The sequence below is a fragment of the Phacochoerus africanus genome, chromosome 9 (assembly GCF_016906955.1).
Source record: "Phacochoerus africanus isolate WHEZ1 chromosome 9, ROS_Pafr_v1, whole genome shotgun sequence".
Lineage (NCBI taxonomy): Eukaryota > Metazoa > Chordata > Mammalia > Artiodactyla > Suidae > Phacochoerus > Phacochoerus africanus.
This window is the reverse complement of record NC_062552.1, coordinates 80,294,334-80,317,115: the sequence shown is the minus strand read 5'-3', so window position 1 is coordinate 80,317,115 and position 22,782 is coordinate 80,294,334. Positions and strand designations below refer to the sequence as shown.

General features: G+C 34.5%; 2 protein-coding genes across 2 annotated transcripts; both read right to left on the bottom strand.

Annotated features, from left to right (window-relative positions):
- Positions 1–1,393: 1,393 nt before the first annotated feature.
- On the bottom strand, positions 1,394–2,370 carry LOC125135736 (olfactory receptor 4K15-like). The gene is given in 2 exon segments (XM_047796123.1): positions 1,394–2,082; positions 2,085–2,370. Coding segments are annotated over 2 exon segments (972 nt in total). The 5' UTR covers positions 2,368–2,370.
- A 14,207-nt stretch (positions 2,371–16,577) lies between these two features.
- Positions 16,578–17,279, bottom strand: LOC125136689 (olfactory receptor 4K1-like). Its single transcript, XM_047797500.1, has 2 exons — positions 17,000–17,279; positions 16,578–16,909 (listed from the first exon to the last, which is right to left on the bottom strand). Exons 1-2 carry the CDS (start codon positions 17,277–17,279, stop codon positions 16,578–16,580), a joined length of 612 nt encoding a protein of 203 aa, XP_047653456.1.
- Between the last annotated feature and the right edge of the window lie 5,503 nt (positions 17,280–22,782).

Genomic DNA, 22,782 nt, shown 5'->3' with positions numbered 1-22,782 from the left:
CTTTAGTTGGGCATTCAGTTTGCTTTGAGGCTTGGAATTATTCAGGAAAAATTGATGTCATGGTTCTGTGCCTGTTGCCACCATTTTTTCACAGTAAAATGTGTTCCACACCACAGGTAATCTTTATGGAATCATAAATCCATAACTCAGACACTTTGTGAGTCCTAGGATAGTGATCTTTGGAAGAAGAACTGCAAACAGAAAGGGAAAACTCTTATCTAGAGATTTCCTTTCCAATAAAGACAATCACTGTCACCTGTGGAGGAAATGATCTGATGTAATTGACTTGCCTCTGAGTGGCCAAGTTCCCAATATCAATCTCTTCTGCCTTATAGAAAAAGTGTTAAGAGTAGTTGTGATAGAAGTCTGAAGAACTTTAATGAAAGGCCCAAGGCTTTGGGGCACATCCAGAGCTTAAATTCTAGCTTCTGTTGCTACTTAATTCATGTACTCATTATGTAAGAACCGAGGTGATACAGAACAAAAGTTAACTGACAGATTATCCTTTTTCTAGAATTTGATTGCCTCTCTGTGGAGAATGGTATATGGTGGACATTGATGTAAGCACTCTGAATAATAGAAACTGATTTGTTAATGGGGGGAAATCTAGTTACATAGTTATTTGTTAACCCACGGTCAGTTTTAAATAAGGCCCAGTTGCATCCTAGGATCTTCTTTTCAAACAGTGGGTAGGGCTCTGCTGCAGAGTACAGAACAATGAGAGCATTGCTACTCATCTGGCCTTGTGAGCGAATCCCAACAATGAATTTATTCTTATGAATACCTCAGTTAATGGAGTTCATTGTTCTTATGACCCAAGAGATAGGGAATTTTGCAGCGGAAGAGGGGACTGGTGCAAGAATCTCTTGAAAGCTAACAATCTGTGATGAGTCACTAAACAAGTGGATAAGAACAGTATCAGGTAACAGGACGAGTAAACATAAAATGGGGCAAAACAGAAAGCAAACATCACTATTCTCTAATGTAAAAAAAGTTTTAAAATAGTGTATTGCCTTCTTTATATACAGTAAATATTATTCTATTGGTTGTGTTATGAACAATACATTTTCTACCCATAGAAGGCCCAATGCATTTATACTTTATAAGTAAAAGACATCGTACCACTGACTTCAGGGTCAATAGCTCTTTATCTTAAAAAAAATTTTAAATTTTAAAAATTAAGGATGAAAGGAAGTCAAAAGGACAAATAAATATAATGGAAGAAAAGATGATTAAAATTGCTAAAATGCATTGTTCTATTCATATCACCATTAACCTTTAATTCGAGTTAATCAAGACTTCCCACTGATTTGAATGATTGGCTTTAACACTACAGTGCTTTTATTTGTGAGTATCTAGAGACACAAGTTACAGTGGTAAGAGTCCTGTGAATTTACTTCATTTCTAGGAAAAGAACATTTCTTATAACTGCAGAAACCTGGCCAGACTTCAGATACCGACTCTTCAGTTTTGCCATAGCTGCCTTCATTTCTTTGTTCCTTAGAGTGTAGATAACAGGGTTTAAAATGGGAGTAAAGATGGTGTAGAACACAGCAAGGACTTTGTCAACCGAATAACCACTGAAGGGCCACACATAGATGAAGATGCATGGGCCAAAGAAGAGTGTGACCACGGTGATATGAGCAGTCAGTGTGGAGCGGGCCTTCGCCATGCTAGCAGAGGAGCGGTTCCTAACTGTGATGAGTATCACAGTGTAGGAGACAACCAATAGGAGGAAGGAACTCAAAGAAAGAAAGCCACTGTCTGCAACTATTAGTAGGCTGATAATGTAAGTGTCTGTGCAGGCCAGCTTGGTCACTAGAGGGAGGTCACAGAAAAAACTGTCCACTTGATTAGGACCACAGAAAGGCAAGTTCACAGTAAATGCCAGCTGGCTGGTAGTATGGATGAAGCCCACACACCAGGAGATGAGTACAAGAGTAACACACAAACAGCGGCTCATGATTGTCATATAGTGGAGAGGTTTGCATATAGCAACATAACGGTCATAGGCCATGGATACAAGGATCACCATTTCGCTGCCAGTGAAAAGGTGAACAAAGAATATCTGGGCCAGGCAGGCTCAAAAGAAATAGTCTTGCGCTCAACCAGGAAGTCTGCAATCATTTTGGGGGTAGCAAAGGAGGCAACACATATGTCTATAAAAGAGAGGTTTGCAAGCAGAAAGTACATGGGAGTGTGAAGGCGGGAATCTGAGGTGACAGTGAGGATGATGAGAAAGTTGCCCAGCAGAATGGCCAGGTAGAGTAGTGAAAATATGAAAAACAAGAAAGGTTGGAGCTCCTGGGAGCCAGAGAGTCCCAGCAGCACAAATTCTGTCACCCGAGAATGATTTGTCTCATTCATTGACTTTGAAAGGAACTTCTCTTCAGTTACCTACGTAGGAGAGAAACAGATATCAATGAACTGAGTATGAGTTTGATTTCCTAATTCCACTTCATACCCTAAGGATTCTAATATCTATTTACATTTGTGTCTAAGTTTTCATACACCATCACAAATCATATAGACAGCATAGCGATGCTATTGAAGAAGGATAAAGGGGAGAATTGTCAAGGAGATAGTCAACCAACTGGCATATCCAATTACATGAATTCAAGGATTGTCATGAATTTTAAAAATGAAATTGAATATCTGAATTTTTTTCTTTGACACTGTAGAAATCCAGTCTAAGAATTTACAGAGCCAAAATTTAAATCAATAAATGGTATACATTCTTTTTGAACTGCTAAAACAAAGGAAGATGATTTCACAAATTTAATGCTGACCAAAATAATTAGACACAAAGTGGTGTATACTGTACAAACCTGTTTAAATATATGTGAAACTGTTTTATAGGGTTGAAAAAGCTCCAATAATGGTTATCCTTGAAGGGAAATAGGGACAGGAAGGGGCTTCTAAAGAACTGTTAATGTTCTGTGTTTTGATGTGGTTGATAGTTACCTAAGTGTGCTCAGTTTGTGAAAATATCTATGTGTGTATTTCTGCTCTGTGCACTTTCGTGTGTATGTCATATATTTATAAGAGTTAAAACAGGGAAGAAAGAGATAGCATTATGTTATGTGAGAGAGCCCATAGGAGAAATCATTGCTTGAGTAAATAGACCTTATTCTTTCTCTATTGAGTTACAAATTACATCAGCTAAAATACAAAACCATAGCAAAACTTAAAGGTCCAAAGTTGGAAGTCTTCCTAGAGCTATGATTCAGCTCTTCATGGAGTTCCTTTATGCAAAGGAATCTAGTGCATTAGTCCATTTCAATTATTCCTGAAGATATGAAGCTTCTTTAAACTCAGCCATTGGTGTTAGTAATGTGAACATATTATTGAATTATGATTGATATTTTATTTGATTTGAGGGACTTTAAAATGTATAGTTACATTACACAAGGTTATGCATAGTAAGGAATTTGTACCAGAGGAAAAATGTCTTTTCTATTCAGTCATCTTACATTCTGTTTTCTCAGGACTTTATCTCTTTTATGCTATTTTTACTTTGTAAGCTATCTAGAACTAGAAAATTTGTGTAATGAAAGGTAGTGAAGGATCTTCTTTTGAAGAATCTCACATATAAGTCAGATCTTGGGAGAGAGTGTGTTTTATTTTACTGACTCTCTACTCATCCGCTATTTTTTTTTCATTATCTTCCTGGATAATAACTTAAAATTGCTTAGCATCTCTTTGAGTTTCACTGGAAAGTTTACGCAAATAAAGAACAGAGCATGTGATGAATACTTTTAACTCCTATGAACCAATTTCAGGGACTCACCCTTATATTTCAAATCTCCAATTCTCTAGAAAAACTACCAAAGAATTAATTCACATATTATCAAATATTATATCAAAAAGTGACTCCAGGGTTTTAAGAAGACATAACAATTGGAGTTTGGAGTCAGAGTAGGCTGCAGGTAAAATCATACACCAAGATGAGTTTGAAAAACAAACTCATCTTGTTTTTCAAACAAGATGCATTCTTTTTGGCACTGTTCTCCCCTTCTCATGATTTCTCAGGAAACTCTGGTTAGCAAGTTAACTCCAGGAGCCCATGTTGGCCTTTCCTCCCTGAGAAACACCCTTACTCTTAGACCCCTTGATATAAATACCTCATTGAATCCCTAACTACAGGGAAGGAATTAATATCTAACAAAATCAGCTCGTAGGGATTCATATATGCCTTATTAGAAAAAGCAAAGCTTTAAGCACAGGAATCCTTAAGCACAGGTTTCCCAAGAACACCTTTTGGTGCTAGAACAGAAAGGGGCAGCAGGAGGCATTTGTGAGCAGAGAAGACTTTGTGGTATTTTTAGAATGAACTGTGTTATGTGAGACAATGATCATAAGAATCATCTGCCCAATGAGTGTTCTGAAAACTTTAATTCTTCCATTGTCATTGCTCCCTGTGGTGCCCAGAAAAAAAAAAAAAAAAGAAGGACTCTGCTTTCAGGGAGCAAAACATGGTCAAATCAATTCAATGAAGAAGCTGAGTTTTTTAATACAGACCATCATCATGGTGAGCAACAGAAACTTAAATTATTTTAAATACAAATCCTTTACTTCTAATATATGTGCATTCTTTTTTATTTCATTTATTCTAAAAGTTTGTAAGTGCCTGCTTTTCCCAGGTCACTGTGCTATGAACTGGTGATAGAGCATTTAGGTTTATAATTTGCCTCCCCAAAGATCATTTATTAATATTCATAATCCCTTGTTCATTTAGAGAAGTTGATGAATTCTCATTTCCCTTCATTCCCTAGCAATATTTCTTTTTAGATTAAATGTGCTGTCTTTTTATCTCAGGTAAAACTACTTATTGTAGTGAAAACATAAAATTTATTATCATAAAAAATTTATGTTAAATCACAGTTGCCCTCAGGTAGCTGTATGACACTGAGTAGGTACACTTTCAGGGTTCATTATCCTCAAATATCAAATGTTGAAGATGATATTACTCTCAAAGAGATACTCAAAATAGTTCTTAAAACAATCATTGTAGATGACAGCTTTAATTATGATGACTATCAATTAAATGTGCTTAATAACATATTGTTTCAGATCAGAATAAGCAGTTATTTCCCAATTATTTTATGGCCAAGGATAGTGTTATCTGACTCATGCAAGGAATGAGTTTCTAATTAGTAAAGTTTTCATGTAAAGATAAATTTTTCATTTCTTATAATATTTAATGCATGCATATAGGATTGTACTTGGTGACCCGCAGTTCCCTCCTATTTGAAATTCTATCAATACATCTTCCCCCAGTACTTCTATCTCAGGAATTACGACCAGTAGATGCAGTGAGAGAATTAAGAGTATAGTTTACAGAGGTCACCAAACACTTCCAGTTCAAAGACATAACTTCATAAGCTTCCCACATTTCCACTGGCCTTTACCTTCTCCTCTAAATCCAGTTCAGGAGATATAACAGTCTCTGTGGAGGACAAATGCTTGTGTGTTGTCTACAGAAGGATACTGACAAAATGCTTTCACTTACCTAAGATGAAAGGGAAAGTGTTAGAGATATAATCTATAGTCATTAATGCTTGGGAAAATTTAGTTGTTACTTCTACATCTCCTAAGAAAACAGACTTGACTCTGAAGAGATGAATTGTGAAGTTTCCTTTTAAATAAGAAAGAAAGAAATTCAGGGTATCTGTGCCAGGGTGGACTGTCTTCAAAGAGGTGAGATAGGGCTGGATGCTCTGTCCCAATGCAGATCTTAAGTAGCTGGGGGAGCCCAAGCAGTCAGGAATCTAAAAGAGGCAAAGGAGTAGATAAAAAAGAAATGCTAAAACAGAATCTCTTATCTCACAGTCTTGCAAAAAAATTTATCATAACTAGCTATCTTGCTTCTGTTTTCAATATCAGTAAACTGGATGATTATGAATGACTTTAAAGACCTCTAGAAATTAAAATCAATTAAATATCACTGAGGATAACATGAAGGTAATCATTTCCTAGGCTTCACTGAAGCTAAGTATAGAATATTTACCCATATATTCTAGGAAAATGCTTCTTTCAACTTAACCTCATCTGAGAGGTCCAGAGAATGGATGAAATTCTTTAGGGATTTAAACAGGGGAAGCCCGTAGAGAACTTAATCTCAATTTAATCTATAAAATGTTATATATGTATTTTAATTACTAAAATATTTTAGGAACTATCACCAGTGACTAGCGAATTATTATATGATTTGGGGCCTGTAAAGATATCGAGTATCAATATATTGCATCATTTTATCAAAACCATGTTTAGGGACTATGTAGGCATTTGTCTTCCCTTTATCTTACTTTCCTTTGACTCAAAGTGTAGACAGTTTTTTCCCCTGCTTCTCAGAAATATATGATCAACAAATAAATACCTGAATCAAACATTTTGTGCAATATTGAGAAGTTCTTTTGTGGTGCAGCAGGTTAAGGATCTGGTGCTGTCACCGCAGCAGCTCAGGTCACTGCTGTGGTGCATGTTCAATCCCTGGCTTAGGAACATTCAACATGCCATTGGGCGTGGCAAAACAATTGTGCAATATTTAATTTACCATTGGGTAAATTTTCATCGTAATAGTAGTATGATTCTAAAAGTTAGTAATCGATATGAGGGTACTTTTGTTATTTTACAAGTAGGTATATATATTCAGCAAGATATTTTCACAAGGTTAATTATATTAGTATTTTGTTGTCATGAATTAACAAGAAACAATTCTAAATTATGAGCTTTTAAAATAGCCTGAAGTCCAATCAATGGATGATGTCCAAAGACATCACAGACTATAAGAGAAGTATTAGCCTGAGTTACAGCAAATATGTGTTCTTATTCGAACTCTCACTAAATAACTTTACAATTTTGAGCAAATTATACACTCTTCAAGGTGCACCTTTTCAAAAAAGAGAACTCTCCCTCCTAATTTTTACTATTCTAGATTTATCTATCTTTTCAAAACATGATCTCAAAAAACCAAGTTAATTCAATGATAAGATAATTAAAAATGTATCATAATAGAAGTATATTCAATCAAAAGAGTGAATCCATCCTGGTTTTAGCAAAAAATATTATGGCCATCAATTACTTCTCAGATTTAGATATTTGGACAACAATAATAGACAAAATGGACATAGAATATTCAAATATTGAAAGGGTGAAATAATGTATCTCTGTATTCTCTACTCTGACTGAATTACAAAGCTGAGAAAAGTAGCACTCTTCCAGTCCCTAGTCTTCTAATATTTGTACCTACTGGGAAAAATAGCATTCTTTAGGATCCATTGGATGGGAGCAAATGTAATGAACCCATGTCTTTCCAGACTTCAGTCTTCACCATTTATACATTGAAGTATCATTGTCTTCAACACGTACATATATGAAAAGCCATCGTAATTGTTAGAAGCTAATTAGTGACTTGACATCACTAGATCATAGTGTCTAAGAGACACAGAGAAGACTTGTGACAGCAAAAATTACCTTCATTAGGGCTAATTGCATGAGAGAGTTTGTTTGCTCACAAGAATTATACTACATCATCTTGAGGGGTCACAAATGGACAAAGCAGCAGGACTAACGGAAATGCTTTGTCCTGTTGGGGAAAATGTAACATGATAGAAAGAAAAGCGGTGACTTAAGGTTGTTAGCTAGTCCTTTCTTCTTCAGATGAGTTTTATAACAGGACCCCTGGGTGTCAATAATTGATGAGGAGCCATTTTTTGCCTCTACATACTACACAGCAGTGCAACATCTTGGTATTTTAATAGCCCTGCAAGAGCCACATGCATGGTTTCAAAGGCAAGAATCCTGGGGTAGAGAAGAGAGAGATCTTTTATAATAGAAACACTGCATCCTGCAGAATAGATTCTAGAGACTCTAAGTAATTTTGCAAAAATTTAAACTTTTTTGTTCACATTTTTAGGAGAAAAAAAATGCCACTAAGTGAAGCTCTGATTTTCTCCTCTCCTGAGGAGAAAGGGCAGAATGTAAAATGACAAAGAAAGAGGTTTCTTATTATAGGATAGAATTCTGATACTGTTATGGACACTAGAAATCAACTAATTCAGTAAATTTATATATCAGATCAGTCGAATGAACTCTTGAAGAATTAGTTGCTTGACTTGGATGACACTTTCCAGTTCCATCTTACAACCTCTTGTCTAATGCTCTTCCACTCTACCATGACGTCTCTTCCACAGGCTGGAACATTTTGAAGTTATGATTAGAGCTAAGCTGATTGTTCATCTCTTCCCAGATTTATGTATTTAGGAACATTTTGAAGTTATGATTAGAGCTAAGCTGATTGTTCATCTCTTCCCAGATTTATGTATTTAGGACCAATACTTCCCAGTACCCTTGAAGTCTGTTGTTTCTACTACCCTTTTCATGTAGGTAATCTCCAAAAATTTCTCACTTGGGATTTATTTTCCCTCTAGGATCTTCTGCTGGATGATTTAATACATAATAACTTTAAATCTTTATAAGAAGGAGCTCTATGTGTTCCAATTTTCTAAAATGTACCTAAATGTATATCTCTAAGGTTCCAAACTGTACACCACCACTGTGCCACAAATATAATATCACCAAAATTAATACATTTTCCCTACATTTACCTGTATGGTAAATACCAACTCTGCTAATATCATCATTATCATCCTAGAAAATATCCAGGCTCAAGTCACTGATATAATGGGTGATGTCTACTTCTCTAATATCCCTGTGTTTAATTCTCAAGTTTATTATTGTGATAGATGGAATCACACTGTTTATGTAGTTTTTCTGATGCTTATATTCTCTAAACATGAGTCATGAACCTTTCTCCTGGTTGTTACATCTAATTTGTAAATTTGCTTTTTAATAGTTGCATTCTCTTCAAATTTATAAATTTAATAATTATTTCCACTTTGTAGAAAATTTTAAGTATTTTTTTCCTAATTGAAGATAAATGTGATTTTAAATTATATATATAGGAACTTCCTTGTGGCACAGATGGTGAGGATCCAGCACTGTCACTGCAGTGGCTCGGGTCATTGCTGTGGTACAGGTTCTATCCCTGGCTCAAGAACTTCCACATGCTATAGTCACAGGCCAAAACTTAATTAATGTATATATAAATAATTTAAAATTTTTCCAACTGCTTTCTCAGGATAAGTTTTTCTAAAACTATTTAGATCAAGAATTTGAACATTTCTGAGTCTCTGGATTCTCACAAAACTTCAGACTCTAGTATCATAGAGTTTCATTACCATAAAATCTTCCATTTGTAGTTGAATACTTCCCCCTCCTTAACCCTTAGCAACCACTAATGTGTTTTCTAGGTCTACAGATTTGCCTTTTCCAGAACATCATATGTTCACTGTGTACAGTACATGTACCATGTGTAGCCTTTTCAGCTATCTTTAATTTAGAAATATGCATTTAAGAGTCATCTATGTTTTTGCATGGAGTAATAGCTCATTCTTTTTATCATGGTATAGTATTCCATTGTATGTCCCTCCCTTTATCTATCGAGGGACATTTTAGTTGCTTCCTTTTTTTTTTTTTTTTTTTGGTAATAGTGAAGTTTCTATAAATGCTCGTGTGCAGGATTTGTGAATATATATCATTTCAAATCAGTTGAGAAATCTAATTTGATAGGAAGAAATATTTGACTCATGTATTTTAAAGCTCAAGAAAAAAAAAAACAGGTACAAAGAGATTAGGATTATTATGTCTTCTTGATGGATTAACCTCATTATTACCATGACACACCTCTTTTATCTTTGGTAATATTCTTTATTCTGAAGTCTTCAGAGTCAGATATTGATATAATTTCTTTGGTTCCCTTGTAATTACTGTTTGCATTGTGTGTCTTTTCTCCATCCTTTTCTTTTAAGCAGGCTGTGTCTTTATATTTAAAATGGATTCCTTGCAGACAACAAAAAGCTGGCTCTTGCTCATCATTCATTCTGGCAATATCTTTTAGCGGAGTTCTTAGACCATTGACATATGATGTAATTATTTAAAGGCTCTATATTTACTACCTTGCTATTTTTTTCTAATTATTTTATCTGTATATTTACTCCTTTTCCCACTCTTTTTGCTCTCAATTGATTGTTTTTAGTTTCCTATTTCCACTATTTTATCTCATCTTTTAATTTCTCTCTTTTTTCAACTTATTAAAGTACATTGTAACATCTTACTGTATAAAACACTTCTTTTTTATATCTAGTGTTTCATTCAAAATATTGGCTAAATGTTACTTTTGAGACAATAAATTTTCATAATCGCATTTACTCTGACGTGCTTTAAATTTTGTTAGATGTGGGGCTTTAATCTTAAAAATATTTTATTGTTGTATGATTAACATACAAAAACTATACAAATTTAATTTATACAACTTGATGACTGAAAGTAATTATACATTCATGAAATTGTCACCACAATCTATGTCATAAACATATCCATTAACTCCAAAAGTTTCTTTCCATGTAATTCTTTTATGATAACACTCAACAGGAGTTCCAGTTGTGGCTCAGCAGTTAACACATCTGACTAGCATCCATGAGGACACAGGTTCGATCCCTGGCCTTGCTCAGTGGGTTGCCGTGAACTGTGGTATAGGTCACAGACACTCCTCAGATCCTGCATCGCTGTAGCTGTGGCACGGGCCAGCAGCTCCAGCTCCAATTCAACCCCTAGCCTGGGAACCTCCATATGCCACAGGTGCAGCCCTAAAAAAAGGCAAAAAGCAAACAAAAAAAACCCAACATAAGATCTACTCTCTAAACATATTTCAGGTGTAAAATACACTATTATTAACTAAAGTCACCATGATGTACATTAGAAGTACAGAACTTTTTAATCTTATAACTGAAGCTTTGTAAACTTTGACTGCACTAATATGTCCCTGTTTTCCCCTCCCTCCAGCACCTCAAAACCACCATTTCACTCTCTGCTTCCACGAGATTTTTCTGTGATTTTGACTATTTTAGATTCTTCATATAAATGATATAATATATATCCTACTGTGTCTGGTTTATTGCACTTATTGTAATATCTTTCAGGTTTATGCATGTTGTTGCAAATGTTAGGATACCCTTCTTTTTTAAAGATGAAAAATATTCTGTGGTATCTTGTACCACAGTTTCTTCTTCCATTCATCCACTGATAGGCATTTAGATCCATGCCTTGACTATTGTGAATAATGCTGCAGTGAACATGGGGATGCAGATATCTCTTCAAGATCCTGATTTCAATTCCTTTGGGTATGTACCCAGAAGTGGGATTGCTGGATCATATGGTAGCTCTATATTTTTTTAATTTTTTGAGGAAACTCCATACTGCTTTCCATACTGGCTGCAGCAATTTGTATGTACACTGATAGGTTAGAAGGGTTGGTTTTTTTCTACGTCTACCACTCGTTATATTGTAGAACTTTAATTCATGCTTTTTTATCCATTTAATAATATCATTTTTTTTTTTCGTCTTTTTTAGGGCCACACCCACGGCATATGGAATTTCCCAGGCTAGGGGTTGAATCAGAGCTGTAGCTGCCAGCCTACACCACAGCCACAGCAATGTAGAATGCGAGCCATGTCTGCGACCTACACTAAGCTCATGGCAACGCCGGATCCTTAACCCACTGAGCGAGACTGGGGATCGAACCTGAATCCTCATGGATACTAGTCAGATTTGTTACCACTGAGCCATATGGGAATATCAATAATCTCTAAATTTTAATAAGTGTGTTTAAGCAATTTGTGTTTAATATAATAATTGATAGTGTTAGATTTAAGCTCACCTTCTTGTGGGTACTTTTCATTTGTCCCATCTTTTTGTTTTCTTTTCCCACTTTTTCTATCTTCTTTTGATTATTGAGTGTTTTTTATTCCTTAGTTGACTTCCTTTATTTAACTATTTTATCTATTCATTGTAATAAGTTTATTATGTACATTTTAAACTCGACATAATCTACCTTTAAGTTATATTATACCACATTAACATATAGTATAAGAACCTTAAAACAGTCTATTTCCTGCATTTGAGCATTGTTATTTTTACTCCTGCATATGTTTAAATACCACCATATATGATTACTATTTTTCTTTAAACACTGAGTTATTGTTTAGAAGATGAAGAAATATTGTACAACTAGGTCACTTTGCTGTACAGCAGAAATTAACAGAATGTTATAATACAACTATAATAAAACTTTTGAAAAAATTAAGTTTTTTATTTACCCACACCTTTCCAGTTGTCCTTCGTTCTTTAAGGTAAATCCAGACTTTTAATTTGTTCTCTCAAGCACACAGAAATTTCTGGATTTTGCCTGTGTTTCTTCTATTCCCTAACCAATGGCCTGGAAAAATATCTTTAGGCAGAAAGTTAGGGTAACATAGGCTCCCACTGTCTTTGTTTTCTTTCTCACAAGAATCGTTTTTCTTCATTGCCTGGATATATGTGGAAGTTTTTATTTTGTACCTTTTGTTTGTTTTTGTTTATTTCAAGAAGGAGATTAAATCTGAAACTCATTATGTTATTTTGCCTGAAAATGATATTCTAATTACATTTTAAAGAAATTTGAAAATCAGAAAAATGACCATTTTAATGTCTCTTCATATTTACCCTTATCAGTTCTATTTATTCTTTTTATATTCAACTGAGTTCATATCTGGTGTTATTTCCTTCAGTATTAGATACTCCCTTTAACTTTCTGTTTTTGCAGTAAAAGTCTACCAACCATGAATTTTTCTCACCAGTTTATTTATTTCATCTTCATTGTTGAAGGATGTTTTTCCTACATCAATAATTATATTAATAGTTTATTGTTTCCTCTTAGAACTTCAGCAGTTCTATTCTTTTGTCCACTAATAGGAATCTTCAGTTATTTTTTCCATAGTTCCCCTGTTTATAATCTTTCTTTCATCTATGTCTACTGTAAGACTTTTCCTTTAAGACAAATTTCTAGTATTGATTGTGATATTCTTGTTGTGATGTGCTAAGCTGGACATTTGTAGGGATTCTTGACTATTTATGTTAAAATTTTTCATCAAATTTTTAAAACTTTGGTCACTGTTTCTTAAAATATATTTTTCAGTACCTCCTTTTTCTTCTTTCCCACTAAAACTCCAATTACATATGCGTTAGACTAATTGATATTATCTTACATATCACTGCAACTCTCCTCAGTTTTTTCATTTGTATTTTTGTCTCTGTACATCTGTTTGAGATTTTTCTCTTGTTATACCTTCCATTTTACTGATCATTTATTTCATGCTGTCTGATTTGCCCAAATATGCCATTACTAATCTCTACTAATAATTCATCCATAATTATATTTTTCTCTAGAAATGTTGTTTTGTTAAACATATTTCATATCTCACTGTTATGTTCATGTTTTTCTTTATATCCTTTGCATATTTATACTAGCACTTTTAAAGTTATTTTCTTCTAATTCCAATGTCTAGGTAATTTCTAAACCTATTTCTGTTGATTTAAAATTCTGATTATGATTCATGTTTTTGTGCTTCTTTACATATCTAGTAATCTTTGATTGAATGGCAGACAGTATAAATTTTACAGTTCTGAGTGCAGGACTTTTTTTTCTTTCTACAAAAATAGTGGTCTTTGTTCAGTCAGTCAGAGAAGTTACTAGTGGGTCAGGTGAATAATTTCAGGGTTTGTTTTTAAATATTTTAGGTTGAGTTCTTTACTAAATACTCAGTTTACATCTGAAGTTTATCTGAATTGAATTTGCTATGAATCCCACCTCCATCTACTTCATTTTTATACTTAAAAAAAAAAAAAAAAAAACATTGTTTTCGCCTTCTGGGTTAGCATTTCAGTTTACTGGAGTAGATAGCAGTGTTATTTACAGGTACTATTAAATATTTTGTCCTAGACATTTTTTTCTATTCTTAGTTTATGAAAGTTTTTTCCCAGCAATGATTATTAACTGTTATTGAAATTTTTTTCATATCTTGAAACAATCATATGTTTCTTTTCTTGTATCTTTTTAACAGAGTAAATTATATTGACTAATAATCAAATGTCAAACCAGTCTTGCATTTCTGAGTAACCTTAATTAGATCATTCTTTTTGCTTGTTCTCATATAAATGACTGTGTGTTAAGGAAACAGAGAATCATAGAGGTTTTATATTTTAAAAAAAAAGGACTTACTCTTTATTAGAGTTGCAGAATGGCATAACCAGGAGAGGGCTTTTAGCTGGCCAACCACCAGAAAGTTCCATAACTGACATTAATGTAATGAGTTGCCCCAGTTTATGTTTAGGCCCAAACTTGTTAATAATTGCAAGAAAATTGGGGTAATTTGTCAAATTACATTGAAAATATAATTGTCATATCAAAGAGTCACAGCATTGTTCTTGGAATAGAAGCCAGATATCAGTAATGGTTTTGGTGAATTTATGTTAAAAATTTAAAGTTTGGGTTACATGATTGATACATATAAGATCATTACAGTCTGATAACCTGATAGGGAAACACTCACCTGAACAATGTTGGGAAAGGCACTGTTATAATTTGTGTCAGTGATTTCCCCTCTTATTTATCTATATATTCATGTCTGCATACAGTCTTTCTCAAGGTGTATTAATACTCTTACCAGATAAAGTCAAAATTCATTGGCCCAGAAGTCAGCATAACTGAGAATTGAGAAGTGAGATATGTTAAGTTTGAAATTGCTGAAATACATTGGGATGCTTTGAATTGAACAAAGCTGAACATTCCCACACTTAATTATCAACATCACAATGTGTATAACATCCATTGTAATATCCAAATATCCTTTACTTGGCTTCATTGCATAATTGTTAATGAACTTTTTAACAGCTAAATTGGTTTGAAAAATTTTCTGGAATGTGAAACTCTGGCTTTTGCCTCTTTTGTAATACTTGTCATTGTTCATTTTAATCATAGCCTTATAGGATGTTTTAAGTCAATATCAGTTTACTAAAGTGATATCTGATCAAGTAACCTTACACGTGCACAATTAAATATGATAACAAGAGCAGATTGCTACAAAGTACAATGTCTCATAAAAATCTGAGACTTAGATATGGACAGTCTACTTTTCCACTAGCTCCCGACTCCATGACTCCAGATACCACTTTTGTATAAAACAACAGTAGAACTTACCTGGAAATCAATGCTTTGAATTATATATCCTCTTTATGGCACTTACTGCATGTTCTTGCATGTTAAACTCTAAGTACACTGACCAATATAGTAAGAAATGGAACAAAGGCTGTCTTAGGGAATTACAATCTATTTTAAGAAAAAGCAAAAACACAATTACATCTTCAGTACAAAAACCACAAGTTTGAATTGAAAGCTAACACAAACAGAATACATTCCTCCCAGCATGAATACACAGTGATACGTGATGGCAGGGACTGATCTGTGACTGTTAAGGAACTGAATCACATATGCTCATTCCTTCTCCTATTCATTCCCTGATTTGGTGGGATGCTTCTGAAGTTTCCCTCAAAGTTTTAAAGAAAATAAGTAGGGGATATGTTTTCTAATTACTAATATCTGTGCTTTGTGTGGCTACTTGAAATAAACTCTCATACTTAGCTAAACAAAGTCAATAACTATTCAGATATCCTGTAGTCATTTTCAACTAATGGCAGGTTTATTATCAGTGATACAGTGTGTAAAGTGATATGGCATTTCTCCCAGAAAATATTAGGAGTATTCTTGTAATTTGAACTACGGACTTGGTTATATTGCTGACATGGAATTTGTTTCAATCAGAGCAGCAAAACTCAGTCCTATCATTGATATTATAGTATTTTGGCTATTTAAAATTTAACATAAATAATAAATAAAAAATTTTATAAACACTAATGCCTTATTTGTGAGTGTGGAATACTTGCAGCTATTTATACAAATCAAGTTATTAGCTGAAATAATTATGAACTATAATTTATAAAAGTAGAGAAGTCTTCATTCAGCATATCATGTCAGCAGATTCTGTTTTGTTTTTCTTTTTTTTTTTTTTTGCTTTTTTTAGGGCCACACCTGTGTCATATGGAAGTTTTTTAGGCTAGGGGTCAAATCTGAGCCACAGCAACATGGGATCCAAGCCATCTGCAACATACACCATAGTGCACTGCAATGCCAGATCCTTAGCCAGGGTGAGCCAGGAATCAAACCTGCATCCTCATGTATACTAGTCAGACTCCTTACCACTGAGCCACAAGAGGAACTTCCCACATTCTGTTTTTAATGCTAAATTTCTTTCTTTGTTACCTCAATAAATTATATGCGTTAACTAATCTGCCTTAATATAGAAATGACTTTAAAATGCCACAAGATTTTTTTAAACTATATATAGGAAAAAAATATTTGGGACTTTTAATATATATAGTTGCTGTTTTAGAGAAGATGACTGAGCCACAGAATATCAGGACAGATAGCATAATATGAGATCCTGCACTGCATTTACCAACAGCACCAGATTCAGGCCTATAATCGTGAAAGACTAACTGTGATAGAAACACAGTCAGAACAATTATATGCATACGTTGCAAACAACAAGAAGAAAGGACTTGTGTTACTTCTTCACAGTTGTCTAAAAGACTTCCTTGGAACCCACATGCTGCTTCCTCAGCTTCTTCATGGCTTCCTTTACATCTTTATTCCTCAGTGTGTAAATCATAGGGTTAAGGAAGGGAGTGAAGACAGTAAAAAACACAGAGATAAATTTGTCAATTGGGAAGCTTTCAAAGGGCCAAATATAGATAAAGATTAATGGGCCAAAGAACAAAACCACAACAGTGATGTGGGCAGAGAGAGTGGAAAGGGCCTTGGATGTCCCACCAGGGGACTGGCGGTGGACAGTGGCGAGGATGACAGTGTAAGAAATGAGCAAAAGGAGGAAAACAGATAAGTGAGAGCAGGCCACTGTTTTATGAGCACAAGGATCTCTAAAACATAGGTGTCTAAGCAGGCAAGCTTGATCACGAGGGGAAGGTCACAAAAGAAATTGTCCACCTTGTTTGGGTCCACAGAAAGGAAGGTCAACCGTGAATGCTAGATGGCTGGATGAGTGTAAATGCCAATGGCCCAAGAAACCCCCACCAGAAATAGCACACACCTTCCGGCTCATGATAGTCATGTAATGCAGAGGTTTGCAAATCGCAATGTATCTGTCATAGGCCATGGCAACAATAAGCACCATCTCACTGCCCCGAAAACATGCAAGAAAAAGATTTGTGACCATGCATCCCTGGAAGGTGATGGTCTTATGTTCGCTGAGGAAGTCTGCAATCATTCTTGGGAGTGGCAAAGGTAGTCCTGACACACGTCGATGAGGAGAGAGTTGCTGATAAGAAAGTAAATTGGGGAGTGCAGTCGAGAGTCTGTGATCACTTATGAGGATGATAAGGATGTTTCCCAAGACGCAGCTCCATAAAACACAGAGAAGATTAAGAAAAGGAAGAGTTTGCAGTTCCTGAGAGCTAGACAGGCCCAACAAATGAATTCAGTACCACTGACTTGTTGCTCCATCCATTAACAGAACCTGGGCTGCTGAAGTTATCTATAGGGAAGAAAAATAATTAAAATGAATAAGGAGAAGCCCTTCACCATTTTGCAAATCAAGTCACTCCTTCAGTTCCAATAACTATCAAAATAATATAGTGAGGCTATAAGAGAGTAATTATTCACATAATTAGGAACTCCTTTTTCCTTTGAGTTACTTGCATAATTATAAGAATTGTTCTTTTGCATTTATGGATTGACTAGATAGAAAGATAGAGATAGTATGTTTAGCCAGCTAATAGGTAAGGCAATATGGAAGCAAGAGAAAAGTCGATTTGACCCTGTATTCTAACATACAAGAATAACATACAAGAAGTGTGCTGAATCTCAAAAGCACTTTAAAAATTCCATGTACCATACTTACACATTCAGATTACTAATTCAGAAAAGGAGCCTGATGCCTTTTATGTAAGATTCTTCTTGAAAGGAGAGGAAGTTTAGGTGAAGTGTAAAGAGATGGAAATTAGCCCAGTTACTGTGATAATGACGTCAGAGAAATAGGTGAAATGTGGCCATGCATTTGATATAATCTGCAGTAATAATGAGAGAAACATTAATATGTTATAAATTAAACTAGTGTGATTGACAAATTGCCTTCACTTTACTATATTAAAAAAATGAATTTCACAAAAGTGAGTGATACAATTTATCTGTCAAAGTATCTTCCTAGAACCTCAGAAGCAGACATTTTTTTCCCTCTTTACTTTTCTCCATGTGATTTCCCTTTTGCAGCAGTTGACTTCAGTACTGTTTAATCTGACTAGCTACCTGCTCTTCACAGATGATTCTGAATGCAGATTTAATTATCATAATAAATTTCCTAATTAAATTTGAATCTTACTATTTATCTTTGCTGATGAATTTATAACCTCTTCTTTCCCTAATGAGGTTAATATCACAATCACAAAAGTATTTTTTCAAAGTCAACTGAATAGCATAATTGATAAAATTAATTCATTCAACAAACAATATAAGGTTGCCTGGTCTGCACCATGCAGAGTACATGTCTTGGAGACAAGGAATAGAGGAAAAAAAAAATAAAGACAAATATGTTCCACCTTTCTATAGTTACATCCTAAGGGGGTGTTGGGGCTGGAAGAGGGAATTAAAATAAAATTTATGTTATGTCAGTTAGTTATAAGTGCAGTGGAGAAAATAAAGCAGCACAAAGGAATATGAACTAACCAAGTAGTCAGAAAAAGCCTCACAAAGCAGACCATATTTCAGCAACAACTAAAGAAAAGAGAAGCAAGCTTTGAGGAGATCTACATAAGACAAAAGGAATAACAATCATGTGCAATAAGCATTCTCTTAAAAAACATCAGTATAATTTTGACTTCTATAGTAGAAGTTAAATGTATGGAAATTTAGCTTTTAACTTTATTATGGAATTGACATGGCTTTACTGTATTCTGCCTCATAGGCTTAAACAAGTCGACATTTTAGGAAGGTATAATTTCGGCCTTAAAATGAGGGCATATTGTAAGCCTAGTCTTTTTTTATTTTCTAGAAAGAATAGAATTGCTTTCCAAAATAAGTATTTCCATATGTACACTGTACAGAATTTGAGAAGTAATTTATATATTTTATATAAATGTGTAAATTGAAATGACCTGTGATTTCCAGAAAGAACCCTTGAAAGGAAGCTCATGACCAGATATCAGAAAACTGAGAAGAACTTTCTGTGTATCTGTAGTCAGCCTCAGTGACATCTAGTTGAACTGTATTATTTATTCAAGGCAAGACTTTCACATATTGAGAAAATATAAAAATAATAAAAATTACTAATTACTTGTTTGTATTATTTCATAGACTCTTGTGCCTTTTAAAATATCCTTAGTACTGTATCTATGTGTATAAGGCCTACAAGTGCTTGCTAAGTGTTGGTGCATTAAACCAAAGTTTTCTGGTTTTAAATTATTGCATTTGCCTACAATTATTTTTACTAAATTGACTTTTTTCTAAAAGTACAGGTAGAATTTATCTAAAGTCATTATAAAAGTTTTTTTTTTCCATTTTAAGATGTAATCATATTCCTATTCACAGTTATGTGGTCAGAGAGTAAAAATTTACACAGGATGCCATAAAAAGAGCATACACTTTGAGATCAGAAGATCAGGGCTTAATTCATGACTTCATTACTTACTCTCTGTGCTAAGGTTTTTGTTCATTCATTTCAACTAATTGAGCACCTACTATAATATGTGCCAAGCATTCTGTAGGCCTAGAGATGATGACCAAAACATATAGGAATCATGTCCTCATGCAATTCATCACAATTCTCTGAGCTTTTTGATTCCTTATTTGTTATAGCATACATTTAAAATAGCCTCATAAACTGTAAAGTCAAAAATAAATATTAGCTGTGTTAGCATGCTGTTATAATTAAAAATCATCTCATAAAACTTTACCTCCATGCAGGTGAAGCCAATCTGAGTAGGAAAATATCTGCTTCTGAGCAGGTTAACAATCCATGATATTTTAAAAGACAAAAAGATAAGATTAAAATAAAGTATTAGAATAAATTAATATTTCTATAATAAACCTATAATTTATTGAAACGATGAAATGGAAATCTGATGAAAAAGAAACTAAGTACTGAAAAGAAGCCAAGTAGTGTTCTTTACTTTTCTCTCTGTATATACCTATAGTTAATTCCAGTTTTTAGAGGTCTTTAGAGCTCACCTGTAAAAGAAAGAAAGTAGAGTAAATCAAAGCTAGAATTATGTTCCCGGTGGTTATTGCTGTGAAAAAGAGGAGGGCATTCTTTGATGTTTCATTATAGAATCTACTTCAAGTTTACAAATAGTGCCCCTCTCTTAGACATCAGAATCCCTAGGGATAATCTCTCCTTGGTCACTGAGTTTGGAAAGCAAGCAAACTGCAGATCTCTACATAAGATAAAAATAAACTACACATGGAACAACTCTTCCATTTAAAAATAAATGTGAAATTCATAAGTGGTACTTTTTGGACCCAGAAATTGATTTTTATGAGCCAGGAGTTTTAGCCAAAGCATTCCAATCAAATAGAAAGAGAGAAGTGAAGTTTACAAGGTAAGAAGTCAAGTCATGCAAGCTTTTCCTTTGGGTAAAATTCTAGGTTGCTCAGTTCAGATTCACAAACACAGTCATTTTAAGGTTTTTGTGACAGTTATAGAGATGTGAGCTATGAAAAGTGTCAAAAACATGGAAGAGAAAGAAGATAGCTTGACAATGAAGATAACCATATTTATATGAGGAAATTGGCTCCTTGTCTCTATGTAGATAATTAATCAAAGTAGATAAAGGCTCTTGAATATGAAGGACTTGATTTAGTTCCTCCATTGAGATGTAACAAATAATTATCTAAGTATTATTCAAGTGAGTACAAAAAAAAATAGAAGCCTAGAAAAAGTCTTCAAGAAGTGAAAAGATAAAATTACAGCGTTCTATATTTATAAAATACTGAGAGAGGAGTTCCCGTCGTGGCGCAGTGGTTAACGAATCCAACTAGGAACCATGAGGTTGCGGGTTCAGTCCCTGCCCTTGCTCAGTGGGTTAACGATCCGGCATTGCCATGAGCTGTGGTGTAGGTCGCAGACGCGGCTCGGATCCTGCGTTGCTGTGGCTCTGGCGTAGGCTGGCTACAGCTCCGATTAGACCCCCTAGCCTGGGAACTCCATATGCCACGGGAGCAGCCCAAGAAATAGCAAAAAGGCAAAAAAATTTTTAAAAATTAAAAAAATAAAATAAAATACTGAGAGAAAAGAACTTCTTCCAGTCATAACTAAAATAGCCCATATTTTCTTTTTCTTAGTCAGCTGATACAAAGCAGTGTGTAAACACTTTGCCCGTTCTCGTTTATCCTTACAACAGTGCTACAAAGGAAGTACTGTTATTATCCTAACTTTACAGGAGAAGAAGCTAAAACATAGCAGTAAATTTAGCATCAAAGGGAAAAACTGATCAACTAGGTTTTACGCACTCAAAAAACACATTTAACCATTTATTGCTTAATTATGATCCTAAGAACATATATCTGAGGAAGTCTACCTGGTCATTAAGGTGATGATTTTATACCCCATTCTCTTCTCCATCATCACATGTATTCTTTCAGAATGATGTATCAATATGCTTACCTTTGCCTTGGTGCTTCAGCCCACCAAAATGTTAGCAATGATAATAATTAGACATACTTTAATGTTATATTTCAGACTTTAGAATCTCATATACAAATACCAAGTTCTCATGCTCAGGAATCAAAGTCGCATGAATTCTATGATAACTTTAACCCCAAATCCCTACAACTCTCTGAATGATAACATTTCATGTTTTACTTGATGTAATGAAAAAATTCCACATACCAGTTTTGAGACAAATCTTAGGGGAGCAATTATAGGTTGAAGAAAAGAAACTTCCAAAAACCACTGTTTTTTAAAAAAAGATTGAGTCACAAGAGCCCATAAAAACAAATATTTAAATACCATACCACATGACCCCAAATCTCAGGTAACCAGTCCCACAGATTGCAATAGCCAATTAAAAATGTTCTTTTAAGTGAAGTCGTCTAGCTGTGGGAGTTATTAACACACTTTGGGTTGTTTTTCTCAAAAACAAGATGGTGAAAACATTTAAGTGGCTTGCCTATACTTGAAAGTGAGTTATACATCACAAGAGGGAAATGTAGTGACCTAGAAGCGTGCAACAGCATTTACACTCGTTTAATAATCTGCCTCCCTCTCTGTGCCTTCTTTTCCCTTATTTAAAGTGACCATGCTCATAAGAATTAGTCCATTTGCTCAGAGCCTGAAGGAAACCACATCAAAAGAAATGTTGATCTGGCACTGGGCCTAAGAGAGCTAGAATTTTGTTTATTCTAATCCATTGCTTCTTTCTTTTCAAGGAAATGTTTATGATAAAGTTTTTCAAACTTCATACCATGTAATATGCTGCCCCCTCTAAATAGCAGCATTTTAATTGTCACTGGTCAGTACTTAAACAGACATTGCAATCAGAAAGTAAGTTGGGCATAACTGGGTAGAACTCCTTAGCATTCTTGGGTGTTGGTTAGATGTCTCAGAGCAGTGGGACTGAGAAGGTCTACGGACAAGAGCAGGTGACAAGGTGAAAACGTTAATGCTGAGACAGAATGTATGCCCCAGATACTTGGTGAGCCAAATAAAGAAACCCAGGGTGATCTGAATTCTCTACTGAAAGACCATGTTTTTTCTTGACATCTCCCTCATTAATATT

Bases quoted from the DNA above. Each gene is read 5' to 3' on its own strand.
- LOC125136689 (XM_047797500.1), bottom strand. From the start codon at position 17,279: ATGATTGCAGACTTCCTCAGCGAACATAAGACCATCACCTTCCAGGGA. The intron at 16,910-16,999 runs GTGGACAATTTC...CTCATAAAACAG, and splicing joins TTTCTGTGGACCCAAACAAG to TGGCCTGCTCTCACTTATCT.